The 24006-nt window shown below is 41.7% G+C and overlaps 1 protein-coding gene across 2 annotated transcripts in view; it reads left to right on the top strand.

The window, feature by feature from the left end:
• Positions 1-3286: 3286 nt before the first annotated feature.
• LOC132817519 (nuclear envelope integral membrane protein 2-like) overlaps positions 3287-24006 on the top strand; it is a 35714-nt gene continuing 14994 nt past the window's right edge. The window contains exons 1-5 of one of the 2 annotated variants that reach the window (XM_060828004.1): positions 3287-3457; positions 4968-5071; positions 13086-13323; positions 19502-19574; positions 20119-20209. In XM_060828004.1, the coding sequence (XP_060683987.1) occupies positions 3370-3457; positions 4968-5071; positions 13086-13323; positions 19502-19574; positions 20119-20209 (594 nt within the window). In that variant the 5' untranslated portion in view covers positions 3287-3369. The remainder of the gene's footprint in view (positions 3458-4967; positions 5072-13085; positions 13324-19501; positions 19575-20118; positions 20210-24006) is intronic. The other variant, XM_060828005.1, reaches the window with a different exon arrangement.

The following is a 24006-nucleotide window of genomic DNA, read 5'->3' as shown; positions in this document are numbered from 1 at the left end:
ATACTGGTGCTGTGAGGCAGCAGTGCTAACCACTGTGCAACCCTATGTGTCCAAGGGAATATGAAGAGCAATGTAATGACATTTTCAGTTATTACATGACAGGTGCCGCGTAAGCAGACATTGTATGATTAAATGTCACATAATTAAATCTTGGGGAATGTCTCCAACCAGAATTGACAACACTATTAACAACAAAATAAACATCTCACCTCTGCACTGTTTGGGCTGAAGGCAGCAACTTCATTTTGAATAGGCCAAAGTTTCCAACTGGGCCAAATTAAAAACAAATTGCTGCAAATAATGTGAATATGAATGTAAGAAACCTACAGATTAGTGTCTGTGCAAATAACATTTGGTACACATTAGGGTTGTTCTCTACTTCAGCACACCAGAAATGTTTCAGTATGGAAATGCAGAAGGGTTGTCCAACAAATGAGCTAATAATGGTAAACAACCGTACAAACATAACAAATAAACCATTTGACTCCTTGAGCCTGCCCTTCCATTCAATACGATTGTGCCTTAACTTTTCTGCCTGGCTAAATAATAATTAATTTCCTTGAGAATCGAACATTTGTCTAACTCAGCCCTGAACATATTCAATGACCCAACATGCTGGGGCTTCTCATGATGTTATATTAGTGTCACTACCTCTGAGCCAGGAGATTTGGATTCAATTTTCACCTGCTGCAGTGATTGTCATAACATATCTGAACAGATTATCTGATGAAAAGTAACCAGTGCACGCTGGAGAAGATGATGATATAGACTAAAGACCTTCTGAGATAAGATATTCCTTGTCGGTTTTAAATGTTTTTAAAAATTGTGCTCCCTCGTTCTAGAATCCCCATGACCAGAAACATTGACTTTGCCCTATGTAGGCACAGTTTCTCAGTAGTTTGTCTGGTACAGTAAGACCACCTTTTGTATTCCAATGGTTAAATGCCAAACCTGCTCAATTTTCGTGCAAGGCAACTCCCCTGTCTCTGAATTTACTCTGGAAAAATTCTCACTGCTTGCAAAGCAAATATATTCCTCCTTAAGGAAAGTGACGAAAATTCTCCATATTACTCTGAGTCTGGTCTCACCAGTGTCCAGTACAGTTGTAGCAAGAGTTCTTCAGCTGTAAAGGAGGGTCACTGGACTTGAAACATTACCTGAGGAGGTGATAGCCTAATGGTATTATCACTAGACTATTAATCCAGAAACACAACTAATGTTCCTGGGACCCAGGTTTGAATCCAATCACAGCAGATGGTGGAACTGGAATTCCATTAAAAAAGGTCTGGAATTAAAAAATTTACTGATGACTATGAAATCATTGTCAAAATTTAAAAAAATCTAGGTCACTAATGTCCTTCAGGGAAGGAAACCTGTTATCTTCACCTGGTCAAGTCTACATGTGACTACATATCCACAGCAAGGTGATGGACTTTCACATGCCCTCCTTACTAACATCTGGGGGCTAGTGCCAAAGTTGGGACAGCTGTCTCACAGACTAGTCGAGCAACAGCCTAACACTGACTGTAAGGTAGATTCTGTGAGTTTGGCAATGTCCCAGATATCACTATCACCATTCCTGGATGTGTTCCATCCAACTGACAGGTCAGGCTCAGCAGTGGTGGAGGAACAGTGGCACACAGATGGAAGGGAATTGCCTTAGGAATCCTCAACTTTGATCTTGGACTCCAGGAAGTCCCATGGCATCAGGTTAAACACAGGCAAAGAAACCTCTTTGATGATCAGGTATCGTCCTTCTGCAGCTAATGTATCAGCACTCCTCCAAGTTGGCTAGGCAAAAGTGAGGACTGCAGATGCTGGGAATCAGAGTCTAGAATAGAGTGGTGCTGGAAAAGCACAGCAGGTCAGGTAATATTTATCTTTCTTCTTAAATAAAAGGCAGTATCCGAGGAATAGGAAAATTGACGTTTCGGGCAAAAGCCCTTCGATAAAATATTATGGACTGCAGCAGTTCAAGAGGCAGCTCACCACCATTTTCTCAAGGTCACTTCCTCATTTCCCCTTTCCCCACCCAGCTCCAACTTTCCAGCTCAGCACCACCCTCATGACCTGTCCTACCTGCCTATCTTCCTTCTCACCTATCCACTCCACCCTCCTCTCTGACCTATCACCTCCATCTCCACCCCCACTCACCTATTGTACTCTATGCTACTTTCCCCCCACCCCCACCCCCCTCCCCCTCTCATTTATCTCTCCACTCAGCAGGCACTCTGCCTCTATTCCTGATGAAGGACTTTTGCCAGAAACGTCGATTTTCCTACTCCTCGGATGCTGCCTGACCTGCTATGCTTTTCCAGCACCACTCTAAATCTAGACATACAGTAAATACTGGCCAGCCACTCGGATTTCATGAATGAATGAAAAATAAACTTTTCTCTCCACAGATACTGCCAGACCTTCTGAGTCTCAGGCCACTCTGTTTTTTGTTTATAGCAGGAGTTCCCTACTTTTATACTCCAAAACTTTTGTAATAAACTCCAATATTATGTTTGCCTTTCTAAATATTTGCTATATCTACTTGCCAACCTTTAATGATAAATATACAATGACACTAGGTGCTTCTGTACTGCAGAATTATATGGCCAATCCCCATTCAAATACAATTCTGCTTCACTTCAAATTGGAATAGCCACTCCATTTCCCATATTGTACACCGTCTGCCTTTGAATTTACCCACTCACTTAGCCTCAGACGTAGACGCTTTATAGCCTTCTCTCCACACCATTAATCCCTTTACCCATCTCGTTAATGCAGCTATGAATAGTTGATGCCTCAGCACTAGTCTTGTGACATTTCACTAGTTTGTCAATCAAAATGATAAAATAATTACACCTTCGAGTGATTGCCCTGCTTTTCAATGACCAATGGAAAGTTCAACTGCACCCCGCAACCAACAACAACTCGTCCTAACAAGTTAGCGACTGAACTTTCGGGGTGCCAATTTAGTTTTATATTCCGGAAGGTTTGATGACATGAGTGCAAGTTGCCGCTCACTCTGTGCGGACAAACTTTCCTTTCCAAATCTTCAGTCATTTTAATGATTAATAAAGATGATAAGACTTCTTAAAAAAAAAACTTCGAATGATTTATCTCAGCAAACTAATCCTGAACTTCAAAATTCTCCTGCAATGTTGGTAATTCCAACCAAACTGAAGCAGATCTCAACGCAGCACTTCGCTGCTGGGGATCACTGGGGCAGGTTTTTCCAACACACAAGGCGCATGCGGTTCCTGGCAGGCGGCGAGAAAACGAAAGTGAAGGGATTGTGCGAGCGGGAAGTGAGACGAAGAAAGAGGAGCGCTACTGTGGCCGACATTTCTGGGTGTAGCGGGGGGGGGGGGGGTCGGAATGTGGCAGTGGCAGCCCGGCAGCGCCCTGGCCATCTGGCTCTATCCGGCAGTCGCTCTGGTGATCGGGACACCGTCACTGCCCAGAGGTATCTTAGCGCGCCTTCAACTTAATCCCAAAATGCATTCTTCAAAATCCAAGGAAGCGAATCCTGGCCAAATTGTAGCATTCTGACACCAGGTGAAGCTGCAGACTTGGCGACAGGGGACAGCCGACAGCCACCCTTATTGTGGACTCGGCTATTCCCTGCTACACAGGTTTGAGAAGTGCAACAATTTGTATCCTCACCACACGCCGTCCCCTCTTCATAAGTAATGTTTATTTCATGGCCATGGAAATTCATTTGGCCACGACAGGAAGTGTTTTGATATGTCAGTGTGGCCGCGTTCAGTTTTGGTCTTCAGATAATTAAAAACCAATTAGCGAATCATATAGCTGCAGTGAAATGGAAAGTGGTCAGCTGTATGCACCCACCCACCCCCCAGTCTGGCAGCCTCCACTGACTAGCTATAAGGTATTTTTCAATCCACCCCGATCCCTAGGGTAATTTACACCCTAGATACTTTTCATTGTCTTGAGGATGGAGTGCAGAAGTACGTTTCAATATACCTTAACGTGGACATGTGGGAGACGAGTGAATTGCTTGAGTGAAAATTAGAGCTGAAAGCACCGTTTAGGATATTCAGCAACATTTTCCCTCTAAACCGTGTGGTTGTGCAGTATTTTGAAATGTATGATATAGTACAAGAAAGCTGTCTATAGCAAAGGTAAATTAGTGGCATCATTATTTAACATGCAATATTTCTAGGATGTAATCCAGAGTCAAAGAAGTAGGTTAATTGCAGACTGTAGAAGAGTATATCAGGAAAGGTGCAAAGTACATCTGAACAGTGAAATGCCATTCACATGAAAATAAAACTTTGGGTTCTGAGCATGCCAAACAGTGGAAGCAGAAAACTACAGTGAGAGTTCAACAATGCCAATAGAAACAAAACCAATGGTTCAGATCAAACCTCTCAGCATTCCCTCAGCACTACATTGGAGCATTGTTGTGCTTTTATCTTAGATGTGAACAGATAATCTTGTCACTCCTAGGGGAGAGCTATCAACTGAGCCATGACCGAACAACCAAACTGTTCCTAATTTCAAATGTGCAGAAAACCAGATCTTTGTTTTTCAGTGAACATTTATTAAGCTTAAGGAATGAAAAGATAACATGTTATATATTGCAAGAGTGTTCTGATTAATTTGTGTAATTGTCCTACAACTGGAAAATAATGTAAATAGGCCTACAAGATATAATATTAAACACTAGAGCAATAATTGTGAGACACTATTAAATGGTAGTATATTAGAAATCTGTTAGAGTTTACAATTTTTAAAACTTTATATATTAAATACAGAGTAAGTGATCTGGTCTGCTCCAAATTTGATCAGGGAAATTGTCTTCATGACTTTATTCTTTAGTATTATAGGCATTTTATTTTAGAAGAAAGATAAATATTGTGTTGCAGTACTTCAATCTTAAATTTTCAAAAAGGAATGATAAAATAATGTGAAGCTTCAAGTTATTGTACTATTTGTATTTTTTATTGTAGAAATGATATATGACGATGAAGTATACTACAAAAATGGAAAGAAGCTTTTTTGTTATGCATTTTCTCAAAAGCTTAACTTCGTGGATTATTGGTCAACAGTTGAGGTAATATACAAGTATATGGTTTTCATAAGCCTTGAATGACAAAATAACTTGGAACCCTTATAAATCCAGAGTCCAGTTCTCTGGATTATTCATTTAGTACCATAACCATTAGCCATTATTCCGCAATAATGGATAATTATACAGCAGCTCACAATTGTTCTTTGTAAGAATTTGTTTGCTGCAAATATTTTCATCTTTTATGTTTTCAAATACTTAAATTACATATTACATGATTTGTTTCTTATTAATGGCTGGTAAAACTTTCCAAATTGAAATAACCCATTTAAAATCTCCAAGGTCCTTCATTCTTTCATTAATAATCCTTCCCCTTTCCCCTTTGTTATTAACTTATCAAATAGTAGAGTTCTTCACAGTTTACTCAAAATCTTTGATAATTTTGTGGCACTCACAAATTAATCAAGGGGTTTCCCTTTGCTGAATGACCCTGGAGAGCCCATATTTTTGACTATGACAAGTTATAACAATTGTTGGATTCATTAATACAAATATTTCATTTATAGCATTATTATTTCTGAGGCAATTGCAATGCTCAGCATGCCGAGTTTTCACCATCCCCCCCAGACCTCCCCCTCCCCCTCAGCAAAGGACTCACCTTCATCCCCCTCCGTCCACGCATCAATGAATTTAATACACACCGTGACGTCGAACAATTCTTCCGTTGGCTCTGCCTCCGAGCTTACTTTCACAATCAGGACTCCCGCCCACCTTCCGAGGACCTCTTCATCCACCTCCAACACACTGCATCCACCTGGACACCCCGCGCTGGCCTGTTACCTGCCCTCGACCTCTTCATTTCCAACTGCCGCCGGGACATTAACCGCCTCAACCTGTCTACCCCCCTCCCCCACTCTAACCTCTCACCCTCACAACGCGCAGCCCTCCAATCCCTTTACTCCAATCCCAACCTCACCATTAAGCCAGCGGATAAAGGGGGCGCAGTGGTAGTCTGGCGCACTGACCTCTACATCACTGAAGCCAAACGCCACCTCGAGGACACCTCTTCCTACTGCCCCCTTGACCATGACCCCACTCCCCATCACCAAATCATCATCTCCCAGACCATACAGAACCTCATCACCTTAGGAGATCTCCCACCCACATCTTCCAACCTCATAGTCCGGGAACCCCGCACTGCCCAGTTCTACCTCCTTCCCAAGATCCACAAGCCTGACCACCCTGGCTAACCCATTGTCTCAGCATGCTCCTGCCCCACTGAACTCATCTCTACCTACCTTGACACTGTCCTATCCCCCCTAGTCCAGGAACTCCCCACATACGTTCGAGACACCACTCACGACCTTCACCTCCTCCAAGACTTCCGTTTCCCCGGCCCCCAACGCCTCATCTTCACCATGGATATCCAATCCCTCTACACCTCCATCCGCCATGACCAGGGCCTCCAAGCCCTCCATTTATTCCTCTCCAGACGTCCCCAACAGTACCCTTCCACCAACACTCTCGTTCGTTTGCCCGAACTGGTCCTCAGTTTCTCCTTAACAATTTCTCCTTTGAATCCTCCCACTTCCTCCAGACCAAAGGGGTAGCCATGGACACAGATATGGGCCCCAGCTATGCCTGTCTCTTTGTTGGCTACGTAGAACAGTTGATCTTCCGTAATTACACCGGCACCACTCCCCACCTCTTCCTCCGCTACATTGGCGCCACCTCGTGCTCCCGCGAGGAGGTTGAGCAATTCACCAACTTCACCAACATATTCCACCCTGACCTTAAATTTACGTGGACCATCTCTGACAACTCCCTCCCCTTTCTGGACCTCTCCATTTCCATTAATGACGACCGACTTGACACTGACATTTTTTTACAAACCCACCGACTCCAACAGCTACCTGGATTACACCTCTTCCAACCCTATCTCTTGCAAAAATGCCATCCCGTGTTCCCAATTCCTCCGCCTCTGCCGTATCTGCTCCCAGGAATACCAGTTCCACCATAGAACACACCAGATGGCCTCCTTCTTTAGAGACCACAATTTCCCTTCCCACGTGGTTAAAGATGCCCTCCAATGCATCTCATCCACATCCCACACCTCTGCCCTCAGACCCCACCCCTCCAACCGTAACAAGGACAGAACGCCCCTGGTGCTCACCTTCCACCCTACAAACCTTTGCATAAATCAAATCATCCGTCGACATTTCGGCCACCTCCAAAAAGACCCCACCACCAGGGATATATTTCCCTCCCCACCCCTTTCCGCCTTCCGCAAAGACCGTTCCCTCCGTGACTACCTGGTCAGGTCCACGCCCCCCTACGACCCACCCTCCCATCCTGGCACTTTCCCCTGCCACCGCAGGAATTGTAAAACCTGTGCCCACACCACCTCCCTCATCTCTATCCAAGGCCCTAAAGGAGCCTTCCACATCGATCAAAGTTTTACCTGCACATCCACTAATATCATTTATTGTATCCGTTGCTCCCGATGCGGTCTCCTCTACATTGGGGAGACTGGACGCCTCCTAGCAGAGCGCTTTAGGGGACATCTCCGTGACACCCGCACCAATCAACCACACCGCCACGTGGCCCAACATTTCAACTGCCCCTCCCACTCTGCATCCTTCACCGTCGCTCCCTCACCACCAGACGCCTGGAGGAAGAACGCCTCATCTTTCACCTCGGAACACTTCAACCCCAGGGCATCAATGTGGACTTCAACAACTTCAACATTTCCCTTCCCCCACCTCATCCTAGTTTCAAACTTCCAGCTCAGCACTGTCCCCATGACTTGTCCGGACTTGTCCGACCTGCCTAGCTCCTTTTCCACTTACCCACTCCACCCTCTGCTCCCTGACCTATCACCTTCATCCCCTCCCCCACTCACCCATTGTACTCTATGCTACTCTCTCCCCACCCCCACCCTCCCCAAGCTTATCTCTCCACGCTTCAGTCTCTCTGCCTTTATTCCTGATGAAGGGCTTTTGCCCGAAACGTTGATTTCGCTGCTCGTTGGATGCTGCCTGAACTGCTGTGCTCTTTCAGCACCACTGATCCAGAATCTGGTTTCCAGCATCTGCAGTCATTGTTTTTACCATATCATTCCTGAGTGTGATTGATTTACAGTTAGTCTTGTAACAAGACCTGAATGCTTCAAAACCCTTTAAGGTGTCTCATCAATCAAAAGAGCTTTGACTCAGCTTTTGTTTTTACAGTTTATAATGGAAAGGCAATGGCCTAGTGGCATTATCACTGGAGATAATCTGGAGACCCAGGTAATGTTCTGGCTTCAAATCCCTCCATGGTAGATGCTGGGATTTGAATCCAATAAAAATCTGGAAGTAAGAGTCTAAGGATGACCATGAATCCATTGCGAATCGTTGGAAACTTAAGAAAGGAAACTTCCATCCTTACGTGGTTTGGCCTACATGTGCCACCTGACCCACAGTACAATGTATTTGACTTTAACTGCCCTCTGGACAATAAATGCGGACCTAGCCAGCAGCAGTCTCATCCCATCAATGAATAAAAAGAAAAAACAAAGTGTTTAGAGCTATGGTATGTGTAGTCATAGAAAATAGAGTCAAGAAGATCAATTGTGTTTGAAAGGTACCTTTTTTTTCAGTCAAATAACTATGAATTTAGCATCATTTCTTTCCTTTCCTATGTGCTAACTTAGGGCAGCAAATTATTTGAGTAACTATGTACTCTGATTGCTGTGGTTCATGTATTTGTGTATAAAAGATTCTGATCCCCTTGAGATTGAGGGTAATTAGTTTCTACTCCAATTCGATAGATTTATCAGTTGTCTCAGAATCTAATGCCCAATCTGCAGATTCTGCCATGTGCATGGAAGTTGGTGCTTGAATGGTCAGGCCCATGACTTTTTGGAGGTTTGTGTGACTGCTCCAGCACCTCAACTTCACCTCTGTATGTTCTTGATGAGAACTCTTGATATGTTTGCTACATTCTCTATTTTGGTTGGTCATCCACCCATTAATTGGTAGATATTTTGATCCTACAAGAATACTTAAAGGTTCAGAAGTTTCTACAGATGATTTTTCCCTCAATAAGTGGTTATGATTTGAGTTGCAATGTCTAAGAGGGTGATGGGGGCAAGTTCAATCAATGCATTCAAAAGGGAGTTTAATTATTATTTTTAAGTCATGAATTTTCAAGGCTGTGGGGAGAAGAAGGGAGAATGGATTGAGGTGAATTGTTTATCCAGTGAGCCAGCACATACATAACAGGTTGACTGCACCTCTTTTGTTATAACCATTCTGTGCAATGACGTGTTTAATAATGTTCTCCTGGAACATTGGCTTAGCCTGATATTGTTATAATTGCTTAAATAATCATATGTATAGAATCCCTACAGCAAGGAAGCAGGCCATTTGACCACTGAGTCCACACCCTCCCTCAGAAGATCTTCCAACCTAATGAAGTTATGATTTGATTAGATTAGATTATTTAGAGTGTGGAAACAGGCCCTTTGGCCCAACAAGTCCACACTGACCTGACGAAGCGCAACACACCCAGACCTATTCCCCTACATTTACCCCTTCACAAAACACTATGGGCAATTTAACATGGCCAATTCACCTAACCTGCACATTTTTGGACTGTGGGAGGAAACCAGAGCACCCGGAGGAAACCCACGCAGACTCAGGGAGAATATGCAAATTCCACACAGTCAGTCGCCTGAGGCGGGAACCTAGACCCACCTTATTACTGTAACCCTGCATTCCACATGGCTAACCCATCTAGCCTGCTTATCCCTGGACATTGTGAGCAATTTAGCATGGCCAATTCACCCCATCTGCAGAAATTTGGATTGTGGGAGGAAACCCACACACATACAGAGAGAACATTCAAACTCCACACAGATATTCACCCGAGGGTGGAATCAAACCCAGAAACCTGGCACTGTTTGTGGAATGTAGCAACATTTCTTTTTCACCTTTTATTTGTTACTTATTGAGTCATAGAGATATACAGCATGGAAACAGACCCTTCGGTCCAAACCGTCCATGCTGACCAGATATCCCAACCCAATCTAGTCCCACCTGCCAGCACCCGGCCCATATCCCTCCAAACTCTTCCTATTCATATACACATCCAAATGCCTTTTAAATGTTGCAATTGTACTAGGCTCCACCACTTCCTCTGGCAGCTCATTCCATACATGTACCACCCTCTTTGTGAAAAAGTTTCCCCGTAGGTCTCTTATATCTTTCCCCTCTCACCCTAAACCTGTGCCATCTAGTTCTGGACTCGCCCTCCCCAGGGAAAAGACTTTGCCTATTTATCCTGTCCATGCCCCTCATAATTTTGAAAACCTCTATCAGGTCACCCCTCAGCCTCCGACGTTCCAGGGAAAACAGCCCCAGCCTGTTCATCCTCTTCCTATATGTCAAATCCTCCAACCCTGGCAACATCCTAGTAAATCTTTTGTGAACCCTTTCAATTTTCACAACATCTTTCCGATAGGAAGGAGACCAGAATTGCACGCAATATTCCAACAGTGGCCTAACCAATGTCCTGTACAGCTGCAACATGACGTCCCAACTCCTGTACTCAATACTCTGAACAATAAAAAAAAGCACACCAAACGCCTTCTTCACCTCCTATCTACCTGCGACTCCACTTTCAAAGAGCTATGAACCTGCACTCCAAGTTTTCTTTGTTCAGCATACATTAGCCACAGTAACTGATGAAATAATATCAAATCCATAAAAATAAGTACACTTAAAAGTATTCTTCAGAGTTGTTGATTGTGTCACATTGTGAGCTATACCACTTATGCACTAAGTAACAAATCTCGAAACTCCATAATGTCTTCAGTACTCCAGATATTATGATAAATTGTGGCAGTGATTGGGTCTCTATTGTCTATGGACAATCTACAACCAACAAACTACTCCGAAATAAAACAAAGAAATGTGATGCTGGTGATCTAAAACAAACACAAAAACTACTTGAGAATCCCAGGAGATCTGGCAGCATCTGTTGAAAGACAAACAAATTAATGTTTTAAGTCCAGGGACCCTTTGTCAGAACTGCCAATCTCCCTGATTCCCATTGATTCCAGTTTTACTAAGGCTGTTTGATGCCACACTCAGTGAAATGCAGCCTCGATGTCAAGGGTAATTACTCTTACCTCATCTCTGGAATTCAGCTTGCTTGTCATATTTTAACCAAGGCTACAATGAGGTCAGGACCTGAGAGGCCCTGGCAGAACAGTCAGTAAGGTTATTGCTAAGCAAGTGCTGCTTGATAGAACAATGCTATCACTTTATTGATGATTGAAGTAGACTGATGGGGCAGTAATTGCCTTGGTTGGATTTGAAACAAAAAAAACTGCAGATGCTGGAATCCAAAGTAAACAGGCATACACCCAAAACGTCACTTCTCTACCACCTGATGCTGCCTGGCTTGCTGTGTTCTTCCAGCCTGTTCCATGTTGTTCTGGTAAGGTACACCAATAACCATTAAACATTTACCCACCATGTGGAAAATTACCCAGAAACTTCCTATACAGAAAAAGCAGGACAAACCTAACCTAAGTAGACAAGCAGGAGGCTGAAATACACCCAAAACATCAACTCCTCCACCTCCTGATGCTGCCTGGCTTGCTATGTTTTTTGAGCCTCCTGCCTGTCTACTTAATTAGATTTGTCCTGCTTTTTCTGAATAGGAAATTCCTGGGAAATTTTCCACATGGTGGGTAGATATTTAATGGTGTAGCTTACCAGAACAACTTGGCTAGGGACATGGCAATTTCTGGAGCACAAGTCTTCAATACTATTACTGGAATGATGTCAGGGCCCCGCAGCCTTTGCAGTAAGAAGTGCCTGCAACCATTTCTTGAAATGATGTGGAGTGAATCAAACTGACTGAAGACTGGTATCTGAGATGCTGGGAACCTCTGGAGGAGGCCAGCATTGATCATTCACTGGGCATTTCTGGCTGAAGATTGTTGTGAATGCTTCAGCTTTATCTTTGTATAATATCTTTGTATGGAACAGTAAGTAATTAAGAGAACTAATGGAATATAAGCATTTATTTCAAGAGGAATTGAATACAAAAGTATGGAGGTTATGCATGATTTATACAGGGCACTGATAATACCATATCAAGAGTACTGTGTACAGTATTAGTCATCTTATTTAAGGAAGAATATAAATGCATTGGAGGTCGTTCAGAGATGTTTACTAGACTAATACCTGGAATGGATGGATTATCTTATGCAAAAAGTTAGACAGGCTAGGCTTGTATCCATTGGAGTTTAAAAGAGTAAGAGTTGACTTGATCAAAACATATAAAATCCTGAAGAGTCTTGATAGTGTAGATGTGGAGAGGATGTTTCCTGTTACGGTATAATTTGGAAATAGTAATCATTGTTTAGAAATCAGGGTTTGTCCATTTAAAACAGAAATGAGGCGAAAATGTTTTCCTCAGTGTCATGAGTCTTTGTAACTCTATTCTTGAAAAGGCTGGGGAAGCAGATTTCTTGAATATTGTTAAGGCAGAGGTAGATGGATTCTTGTTAAGTAAGAGGTTGAAAGGTTATCAGGGTAAGCAGGTATGTGGATTTGAGATTCCAATCAGATCAGGAATGATCTGATCAAATGACCGAAGAGAATTGAGGGGCTGAATGGCCTACTCCTGTTCCTGGTGCGTATGTTTGTACGTAATTAATGAAAACTGAAATCATGGCTGGAAGTAGCTAATCACTGGGTATTTTGTTTGTCCATCTTGGAAAACACAAATTACCCTTTATTTGATTATTTTAGATTAGACTTACAGTGTGGAAACAGGCCCTTCGGCCCAACAAGTCCACACCGACCCACCGAAGCGCAACCCACCCATACCCCTACATTAACCCCTTACCTAACACTATGGGCAATTTAGCATAGCCAATTCACCTCAATTTACTTCTGCACTATATTACAAGCACTAATTTGGAGAGTTTGTTCAGCCTATTGATGAAGTTTCAACAAAAGCATGGTCTAATTTTAAAGCTAATATCTTTTCTTCACAGGTGAATATAAAGAGTTCTGAGTTAATGGAACTTACCTACCCTGCAGAAGAAAGTAGTTTTCATGAACCAGAAACACTCAGAGACTTTATTAAATATTTTTACTATCAAGTTGTATCATCTTCAAATTCATCAGCTACTGAATTCATCATAAATATCGAACGCTGTAATTGTAAAACCTGTTTCAAAGTAGAACCAAAGGTGCTTCCTGCAAGATACACCATTACTGTAAAAAGGCAACGTAAGTTTTAAGGTTATTTGAGATTTAATCATTCTATTTTGATGTTGCAATATATGAGTTCCGAAATGTAATTTTGATTGAAGCTATATCCATAATTTAAGATTTCTTTAGTTTATCATCTTGCTCAACTGTCTTATTGAGTTTGATTGTGGCAACAACTCTGAACATGTTTTACTATTAACTCTACTTTTGTCCCTACCCCAGGGACAAAAGTCTTGTCTCCACGCTCCTTGTATCAACTATGAAAACATGTGAATTGGAAAAGGTGATTCCCATACAAGACAAAATAGTGCATATGTTTTCTACTATTTTTTAAATTCTCTCACAATACTGCCATGGCTCTTTTAATAAAACATACAAAAATATAGAGCTGAGCACATGTTCAAATGAGTTACATTATTTAAGATAGCACTGCACATATCATGCAAAATAGAGCAAAGACTAGCTGTGTTAGTATATTATGTTTAATGAAGTAAAGCATTCCAAGATGCTCCAAATGAGCTTTCTGTGACAAAATATGGCACTCAGCCGTATGAGATGTTAGGTTAGTTGATTAAATCTTTGTCAATCTTTCAATTCTAGTGGGAACAGGAGTAATATCAGAGGGGCGAAGGGTTGCTGCCATTATTATAAATAGTAGAGACAGCAAAACTCAGGGAACATAAAGTGAATCAGCCTAGTATCAATTTTGGGGAATTTATTTGAAAAATTTATGAGACCGAATTAGCTTCCAATTTGAAAAGTGAGGTTTAGTCAAGGTGCATGAGCAAGGGCTTACTAAAGGTAAGTTATGCTTGACAATGTTGATTGTATTATTTAAATTATTTGAGCTACTAAATGTTGTATATGTGAACGTTTGAAAGATATTTGCCGAAGTGCCACACAAGATGCTTATTAAGAAGCATGGAACCCTTGGAATGAAGCTCAAGAAGTTGTATAAATACAGAATTGACTCAGTGACAAAAAGTAGACACTGGTGAGGGGTGAATGTTTTTGAGACTGAGAAATGTTTTGCAGTCATGTTGTCGGAGGGTTATTTGTGGTTATGTTATAATTTTCAACGTATATGAACAACCTGGACCTGGGTGCAGTATTATAAAGTTTGCAGATGATACAAAACTTGACAAAGTCAATGATCATGATGAGTTTAGTTATATGTTTCTGGATAAAAGAAATCGGTTAGCAGATGATGTGAAGTGAAATACTTGGTGAGTAACTAATATAAATAGCATAATATTGAAAGTGTGGATGAGCAGAGACACCTGGCATTCACAAATCTTTAAAGATAGCATTTGATAAGGTGATTTGTTAATGCGTTAGTCACTTGGGTTTATAAACAGAGGAATATAAAATAAAACAAGATCATGGTAAACTTTATAAATCATTATTTGGGCATCAACTACCATGTTATAAATCATTCACACTTCAAGAAATATGCAATGGCCTCAGGAAAGGCTTATAGGATGTTTAACCAGAATCATTTCAAGGATAAGGAACAACAGGTATGAGAAGAAATGGGAAGAATTGGCTAAGAGGTGATGTTGTCAAGATGATGAGGTGTTTTCATAAGGAACATGGGGGATAAAAGTTTTTTCTTGAGTGAGCATTGATCCAAAGTTATGTATTCAAAATGCCTGGGTAAAGGTCTGGGGGAGAAGAAAAGGATATTTTTTTCCACAGTTACCAGTATCTGGATCAGTCTATATGGGATGATTTCAAAAGTAATTTTAAAAATGATTTAGATAGGTATTTGTGGAAATCACAGGGTTTAAAACAAAAAGACAATATGAGGTTAAGCATATCTGCTCTTTCCAACTACTCATTCTTCTTTGATCTCTTCCTGGTAAGCCTCCTCCAAACAATTCCTAGATTATTTGCATCTTTCCTGAGGTGTAAATTGCCCACAACACTCTAAACTTTGATTGATATAATCCTGGAATCGTTTTTGTTTTTACTTTATACTCCTTTACAAGCACTGTCACTAATATTCATTTCAAAGCCCACCTTGTCAACTCAGTATAGATGTGAGAGGCCAAATAGCTTCCTTCTATGCGCTCAGTTCATATGCCTGTATGCATAGTGTCAAAACTGCAAATTCACACTGAGAATATCTGCGAATTAATAAACACATCTGTGAGAATTTCAGGAAACTGTGAGGAAATATATTTTTAAACAGGCAAATTTACTGAATAGCAGCAATGCTGGATTTAAACTATGACCACACACCAACCAGTGTATCATGTGGAAGAAGAAGAGAATGCAAGTAACATTCAGTAGGTTAGGCCAAATCTCTGAGGAATGAAACAACTGATGAAAGGTCATTGATTTAAAATATTAGCTGTCATTTTCTCTTTGCAGAGGCTATCTGACCTGCATTTGTTCCAGTGCTTTGAGGGCTTTCTTTTTCAGATTTTCAGCATCTACAATACTCTATTTTGGTATACTTTACGGACTGGTTCCCAAAAGACAAATTGGGCTAAGTTTTACGGTTCCCTGCTGGTGTGTTAGAAAGTTAATGACAAAAAAAAACGACAGATGCTGGAATCCAAGGTAGACAAGCAGGAGGCTGGAAGAATACAGGAAGCCAGGCAGCATCAATAAAACATCAATAGACAATAGGTGCAGAAGTAGGCCATTCTGCCCTTCGAGCCAGCACCACCATTCATTATTATCATGGCTGATCATCCTCAATCAGTATCCTGTACCTGCCTTATCCCCATAACCCTTGATTCCACTATCTTTAAGAGCTCTATCCAACTCTTTCTTGAAAGTATCCAGAGACTTGGCCTCCACAGCCTTCTGGGTCAGAGCATTCCATAAACCCACCACTCTCTGGGTAAAGAAGTTTCTCCTCAACTCTGTTCTAAATGACCTACCCCTTATTTTTAAACTGTGTCCTCTGGTTCGGGACTCACCCATCAGCAGGAACATGCTTCCTGCCTCCAGAGTGTCCAATCCTTTCATAATCTTATACGTCTCAATCAGCTCCCCTCTCAGCCTTCTAAACTCAAGGGTATACAAGCCCAGTCGCTCCAGTCTTTCGACGTAAGACAGTCCCGCCATTCCGGGAATTGACCTTGTGATCATACGCTGCACTCCCTCAATAGCTAGAATGTCTTTCCTCAAATTTGGAGACCAAAACTGCACACAATATTCCAGGTGTGGTCTCACCAGGGCCCTGTACAGCTGCAGAAGAACCTCTTTGCTTTTATACTCAATTCCTCTTGTTATGAAGACCAGCATGAATTAGTTTTCTATTAACTTCTCCACCTCCTGACACTACCTAGGCTTGCACTGCTCTTCCTGTGTTTTACAAGGCATCTGCCTCTAAAATGCAGTGTTTGTTCTTCCTATCAGTTTCCCATCTACTCAAACATATGGGGCGGCACGGTGGCACAGTGGTTAGCACTGCTGCCTCACAGCGCCTGTAGACCCGGGTTCAATTCCCGACTCAGGCGACTGACTGTGTGGAGTTTGCACGTTCTCCCCGTGTCTGCGTGGGTTTCCTCCGGGTGCTCCGGTTTCCTCCCACAGTCACAAAGATGTGCAGGTCAGGTGAATTGGCCAAGCTAAATTGCCCGTAGTGTTAGGTAAGGGGTAAATGTAGGGGTATGGGTGGGTTGCGCTTCGGCGGGTCGGTGTGGACTTGTTGGGCCGAAGGGCCTGTTTCCACACTGTAAGTCTAATCTAATATCTCCCATTTTACTGAGGTTGGGGTGATATGAGCAGCCATTAAGCCCAATTAATGGCCTTTTGTATTCCTCATTCTGCTATTTTGCTTAGGATTGGTAAAGCACTCCCTAGGTCAGTAGCCCAACATCTTTTATTGTGCAATCTAATATCAGTCAAGCTCGGGGCTCATGTAGAGAGCAAATTTTTTTGGGTCCTCTTTGGCTATCAGAAACATCTCCATAGTGTCTTCACTGCAATGTCTGGCTTCTTTTTAATTGTCTCCCTGCAACCAATCCAATCACCCCTCATTGGGGTTTGCCAGTGTGGTCCACCAGTACCCTAAAATTTAGCTTTAAGTCAGACTGGATAATGTCTGCTTTGTGAATAGCCTGACGTCCCACAAAAGCGGCCCCCACCACTCAAACCTGGCACTGCAGGGGCAAAGCAGAGCTGCCAGACAATCAGATTGACCAGCAGTTCTCTAACACGGAACTTCCCTGAAGGGGGTGAAAATTCCCTTTTCTTTCAATTTCAAAAATGTATTTGTAAAAATATCTTTATATACATAGTTACTAAAGCAGTTAGTTCTGTACATGGCGTATGAAGAAACAAACAAATATTGGAGTTTGACTATCCAAACAAATAAACCCAAAGACATTTCTTTCTTATACACGACTATGTTTACATATTTCTGAGGCATCGGGAGGGTCCACATTTAACTTCAGCAAGAAAAGCTCACAGTGGTCTTTCCCACTGCATTTTGGCAGCAGCTGTCTCAAGCTTTCGTGTGCAGCACGTAGACCTGAACCTTGGAATGTGCTCATCTGCAACATTTAGTTGAGGTAAACCCCTTAGCCTGGATGACCAACAGGTTTTTGGCAGTCCAAAGACCGTCCTTCACTGAGCTGATGGTCCTCCAGGGATAGTTGATGTTTGTCTTGATGTGCGTCCCATCCCATAGAGTCCTGCATCATGGAGAATCTCAACTAGTACCGTCACATCTCTCTCCAGACTTCCTTTGCAAAGGCACATTCCAACAGGAGATGTGTGACAGTCTCCCTTCCCCCTCCCCCTTTTCGAGTGTGGTGGTGCAGAGAGTCTGGTCGTACCTGAAGGATTTGAAAAGTAGTCAGATAGTGCCCTTTTTACCACCAGCCAAGTGATGTTTTGGTACATGTCAGAAAATCTCATCACCAGAATTTCTGCCGAATGACTTTGTCAGTCTGCTCAGGGAACAACCCAACAGAATCCACCGTCGCCTTTTCTCGCAGGGTCTTGAGGATGCTTTGTGTTGACCACTTCCTGATGGACATGTTTCTCGTTGCAAATTTTTTCACGAAGGACAGACGATATAGAACTGTCAAACTACTTGGAGCGTTCCATGGCGATGAGGCCAGTCCCATCTTTCGCAACACTGGGGACAGATAGAACCTCAGTCATTGTGTCACTAAGTGACTATGTACCAAGTGTCTATGCAGCCACACACAAAGGTGACCATCAGGATGAGGGCAGCTTTGGGTACATTCTTCCCCTCAATCCGAGTTTTGTACATGGTGTCCCTGTGGACGTGGTCCATCTTACACCTCCAGCGGCATAGGTTTTGGGAATGGACTGTGTCTGTGCCATGTACACTAACTGAGAGAGTACCTTACACCTGATGACCAGGATTTTACTTCTAATGGAGAGGTAGCGGTACTCCCAAAAGCCCAGTTTCTGTCTCACCTTGACTTCTCCCAAGATTTTGTACGCACCCTGACCTCTCCAAACCATACTCCTAGCAGCTTTAGTTAATCTGTCCTGACAGGGAATTGAATAGAGCATCAGTTTGCTCAGTTCCCAAAGAATATGTTGTCTTGGTTTATCTTGGCTCTCAAGACTAGTTCACACTGGCCGTAGATGCTCAAGAGTCTAATGATCCAAGCAGAAAATGGTGACATCATCCATGTGCAGGGAGGCTTTGACCTACAGGCCTCCCCTGCCTGGAATAGTTCCCCCTCTCAGGCTCGCATCTTTCCTGATGAACACAGCAAAAGGCTACAAGACAGGAGCGAGAGAAAGGTGTGGAATTCCCACCCCGGACAGTTATCAGTGCTCCCAGTGTATAATGACTCCAGAACAGGCAGCTTGGGTAGGGTCGTGGAAAGATGAGAATGTGGCGACCTGTATAATCTAGTTTATAGTTTTCTTTCAATTCTTTCCATTTATATTTTGGCGTGCATTTTACAAATAACACCTCTGTGCTGCTGGTTCATCTGCAGTGTCCGATGTGTTTGTTCATTTGGCTCATTCGTCAATTCCCACCCAGCCATTTCAATTTTTTCTCATGCATTTCTGCAAAGAATTCAGACATTCCTCTTCAGGAAGAACAGCACAGTGCCGACTTTAAAGAAAACAACACTGTGTCTCCACAGAAGAAAGAGTGCTGGAGGAAGATGCGCTTATGTTTAAATAATCAAGTGTGAAAACCTAAACAATTGAGATTTAATATAATCTGTATTTCTTGCAGAATTTGAACTGAAGCTGATTTCTCTGTTTGTGGCTGGAATTATCCTGTTCGTTTATGCAAAATCCATTAGCAGGTACTTGCATCTAATCTTCTTGTAATACTAAAGTGTCCACAGTGTAATGGATTCATTAGCTTTAGTTACTGTAATGCAAGTGCTATCCTTATTATCAAACATCTAACACTAAACAAAAAAAGTAATTGATTTCCAATGTTCTTACTCTTTTGTAAATCATTAAAAAGAAGGAAACAGTAATTGGGAAGAAAGATATATTTTGGTGAAGTATTAAATTTGCCACATTGCTCACTATCTGCATCATATTAAATGGCGTGCATTTCCATGGCTGAAAATATTTAGTTATTTAGTGTTCTGAAATACTGAAGTAAATGCTTATGTGGTAGGGTGGGGCTAAATCAAAGAGTTTCCTGTGATAGATGTTTTTGATTGAGCTGTTCAGACATGTTGTGACACACTTCTGAAGCAGGTGAGACCTCCGGCCTAGAGGTAGGGACACTAACACTGTGTCACAGGGGCCCTAGTTTCCTGTAACATGGGTTATTTCACAAATTATTGCAACCGTAAATTATTATTTGTAAGTAATCTTTCTTTCCTCTTGCAGGAATGAATTATTTCATTATTGTGTAGGGTTTACTCTGGGAATCTTTGTGCCATTAGTTCTCCTTCTCCTCATGTGTAAAAGAATAATACAAGTAAGGAATTTTTAAACTCATATCATCTGTTTAATCTGTTGTTCTTTCACATACACTGTTTTCTCAGCAGCACGGATGATCTGGTCCAAATGAACATATGTAATAGAAGTAGGAATGATACATTTTTCCCTAAAGCCTATGCAGCCATTCAATAAGATCATAGCTAATCTCTTTGTATTTTGAATTCCACATTCCCATTTACCTCAAATAACCCTTGGTTTCTCTGCATAACAAGAATTTATCAACCTCTGTCTTAAAAATATTCAATGACCCTACCTCACTACCCTCTGAGGCAGAGAGTTTGATAGCTGCGCACACCCTTTGAGAGAAAATAATTCTTTGCATTTTTGCCCTGAAAGGGCAACCTCTAATTTTAAAATCGTGCTCCCTTGTTTTCACCTGATTCAGAAAAGGAAGCATCCTTTCTGTATCCACCTTGCCATGACTATTCAACATCTCCTATGCTTCAATCAAGTCACCCTTCACTCTTCTAAACTCCAACGGAAACAGATACAGCCAGTAGATAACCCGTTCATTCCAGGTATCAATCTGATAGGCTTCCTAACCATGACCAATGCATTTCTGTCCTTCCTTTAATGAAGAAAACAAAGCTCCACACAGTATTCAAGATGCGGCCTCACCAATGCCCTGTACAACTGAAGCATAACATCCTCACTCTTCTGTTCAATTCCTCTTGTTAATATCTCATTACACTTCATGATTACTTGCTGTACCTGCAGAGTAACTTTCATGATTAGTGTACTAGAATATCTAGATCCCTTCACATTATGGGATTCTTCAAACATTCTCCCTTTAAATAATACCCTGCTTTTGTGTTCTTACCATTAAAGTGTATAACTTCACATTTTCTCACATTCTAGTTCATCTACTGGATTTTTGCCCACTCACTCAACCTAGCTATATTTCACTTCAACAATTTCATCTTCACAAAGGACTTTCCTATTTATCTTAGTGATGTCTATTAATTTAGCGACCATGCCTTTGCTCCACTCACCTAAGTCCTTGATACCCAAGGTCAGACCCCTACCTCCTGTTTTCTGCTCCCCAGCCAATCATATATCTGTGCTAATATGTGCCTCCATGCCATGACCTTTTGTTTTCTACAATAACCATTGATGTGGCACCTTATCAAATGCTTCTAGATTTTGTACAGTATAATTACAGTTTAATTATCAATTCTGACAATTTCTCCATGACAAGCATGAAGCTAACCAGCCTAATGTTTCCTGCATTTTGCCTCCCTTCCATCTTGAATGGAGGAGTTATATTTGTTACTTTCCGTTCTGATGGAACCTTTCCTGAATTGAGAGAGTTTTAGAAAATTAACACCAATGCATCTATTAGTTCGTTAACTACCTCTTTTAAGAGCCCTGGATGAAGTTCTTCAACATATGGAGATGTATCAGCCAGAAGTTCCAACAGTTTGCAAGTACCATGTCCCATCGTGATTGTAACTTCACTAAGTTCTTTTCTCTCTCGCACCTGCTAATTAATGGCTATTACTGGAATGTTTTTGTATGTTTTTATGGTGAAGACTGAGGCAAAGTATTTGTTCATCCGTCATTTATTAGGTCACACTGCAAAGAGTCATAGAGCTGTACAGCATGGAAACAGACCCTTCGGTCCAACTTGTCCATGCTGACCATAGTATCGTATATTAATCTAATCCCATTTGCCCCTATCACTCTAACCCCTTCCTATTCATATATCCATCCAGATGCCTTTTGAATGTTGTAATTGTACTAGCCTCCATCACTTCCTCTGGCGGCTCATTCCATACACACATCACCCTCTGTGTGAAAAGTTTGCCCCTTAGGTCCCTTTTAAATTTTTCCTCTCTCACCTTAAGAAAAATCCTCTAGTTTTGGACTCCTTACCCTAGGGAAAAGACATGGGCCAGTCACCTATCTGTGCCCGCCATGATTTTATAGACATCTATAAAGCCATCCCTCAGCCTCTGATGCTCTAGGGAAAATAGTCCCAGCCAATTCCGCCTCTCCCTATAGCTCAAATTCTCCAATCCTGGCAATATCCTTGTAAATCTTCTCTGAATCCTCTCAGGTTTCACAACATCCTTCCTATAGGCAGGACACCAGAACTGCACACTGTCTTCCAAAATGACCTAACCAGTGTCCTGTAGCTGCAACATGACTTCCCAAGTCTAATACTCAAGCACAACAAATGCTGCCTTCAGGGTCCTGTCTCCCTACAACTCTACTGCACATTGTGGCCCTGGTTGAAGGGTGTGGTGATTCAGGAGAAACATGGACAATTCAGTCCCTTGAGACTGTTTGGTATTTAATTAGATCACAGGTGATATTTACCCACCTGTGTTCCAGAACTTGACTGCCAAAAATCTATCAATTGTTTTTATATTTTGCAATTGACCTATCATTAACAGCCTTTTGATTGAAAAGTGTCAATTTTTACTAGCCTCTTATGTAGAGAGCTGACCCAGATGTGAAAGTCCAAGTGGCCTCCTTTTGTTCAATAACTGTTCTATAATTCTATGAAGACGTGCTTACTGACACCACCCTTAACTTTAAAATCAGAAAGAGTCAATTTATGTCTCTAGTGAATACATATGCTATTTATTTTAAATTTAATAAAAGGAAGTATGATTATCAGAACCTTAAAGTGAGGTATATATTGTATGGCAGTGAGCTATGATGCATGTCCTCATGTGTGGAACTAAAACACATGCTATATAACTGCTACCAAAACACATGCATCTTAAGTGATCATAAAAATGACTATTTTCAGAGCATGTAGGAGGTGGAAACAAAAGATGTTTCTTATCCAGTTTTGTAACACGATGACATTTTCAGTGGATTAGAATGTTCCCTAAACTGCCCAATTTTATTGTTTCTGTAATTAGCTATGATCTAATGTTCGAATAAGTTAGAACTAATATTTTCCTCTTCAGATTTTAACTTAACTTTTACCTGAATTGTTCCTGACTTCAGTCTTCATTTTGTCTGTCTCAAATGGAGGGTTTGAGCTATAGGAGATTCTGAATAGGCTGGGGCTTTTTTCCAGGCATCGTCTGAGGCTGAGGGATGACTTTATAGAGGATTGTATAATCATGAGGGGTATGGTAAGAGTGAGTAGCTAAGGTATTTTTCCCTGGGTATGGAAGTCCAAAACTATGGGACATAGGTTTATGATGAGAGAGGAAAGGTTTAAAAGGGACCTGAGGGGTAATTTCTTCACACACAGGGTGGTGCATGTATGCCAGATGAGATAGTGAAGGTTGGTACAATCTGCATGGGTACATGAATATGAAGGGTTTAGAGGGATACGGGGCAAATGGGACTAGATCAATTTGGGATATCTGGTCAGTGCAGATGAATTGGACTGAAGGATCTGTTCCATGCTGTATAACTCTAGGACTGTTTCATAGTAGTGACTCCACCTGAAACCAGGAAAAGCAAGTTCAAGTGAATTAAAACCAACTTAAGTCAAAAGGGAACATACTGTGCAGTGCACCAATTAGTTTTGTCAGTCATCTGGAAAGCATCTTCATCTTGGGGTTTTGACTTTGAATATTTTGTATGCAAATATTTTCTTGTTAATCGTAATAACATTGGTGTTATTTTTTTGAAATGTTTTCTGCTTGATCAATCTGCAATTAAAATGTCATCAAGCTGTGTGGAGGGAAGAAGTAGTCTCACAGCTGGTTGAAGGAGATCAGCCACAGATTTCACCTGTACTTGGTTAATTTTACAAATAGGAGCGGATAGTCTTTAAGAAAAGTAATGGTATATTCAAGCAGG

The sequence above is a fragment of the Hemiscyllium ocellatum genome, chromosome 7 (assembly GCF_020745735.1).
Source record: "Hemiscyllium ocellatum isolate sHemOce1 chromosome 7, sHemOce1.pat.X.cur, whole genome shotgun sequence".
Taxonomy (NCBI): domain Eukaryota; kingdom Metazoa; phylum Chordata; class Chondrichthyes; order Orectolobiformes; family Hemiscylliidae; genus Hemiscyllium; species Hemiscyllium ocellatum.
The sequence above is the reverse complement of the archived record's forward strand: the minus strand, read 5'-3'. Positions and strand labels throughout refer to the sequence as shown.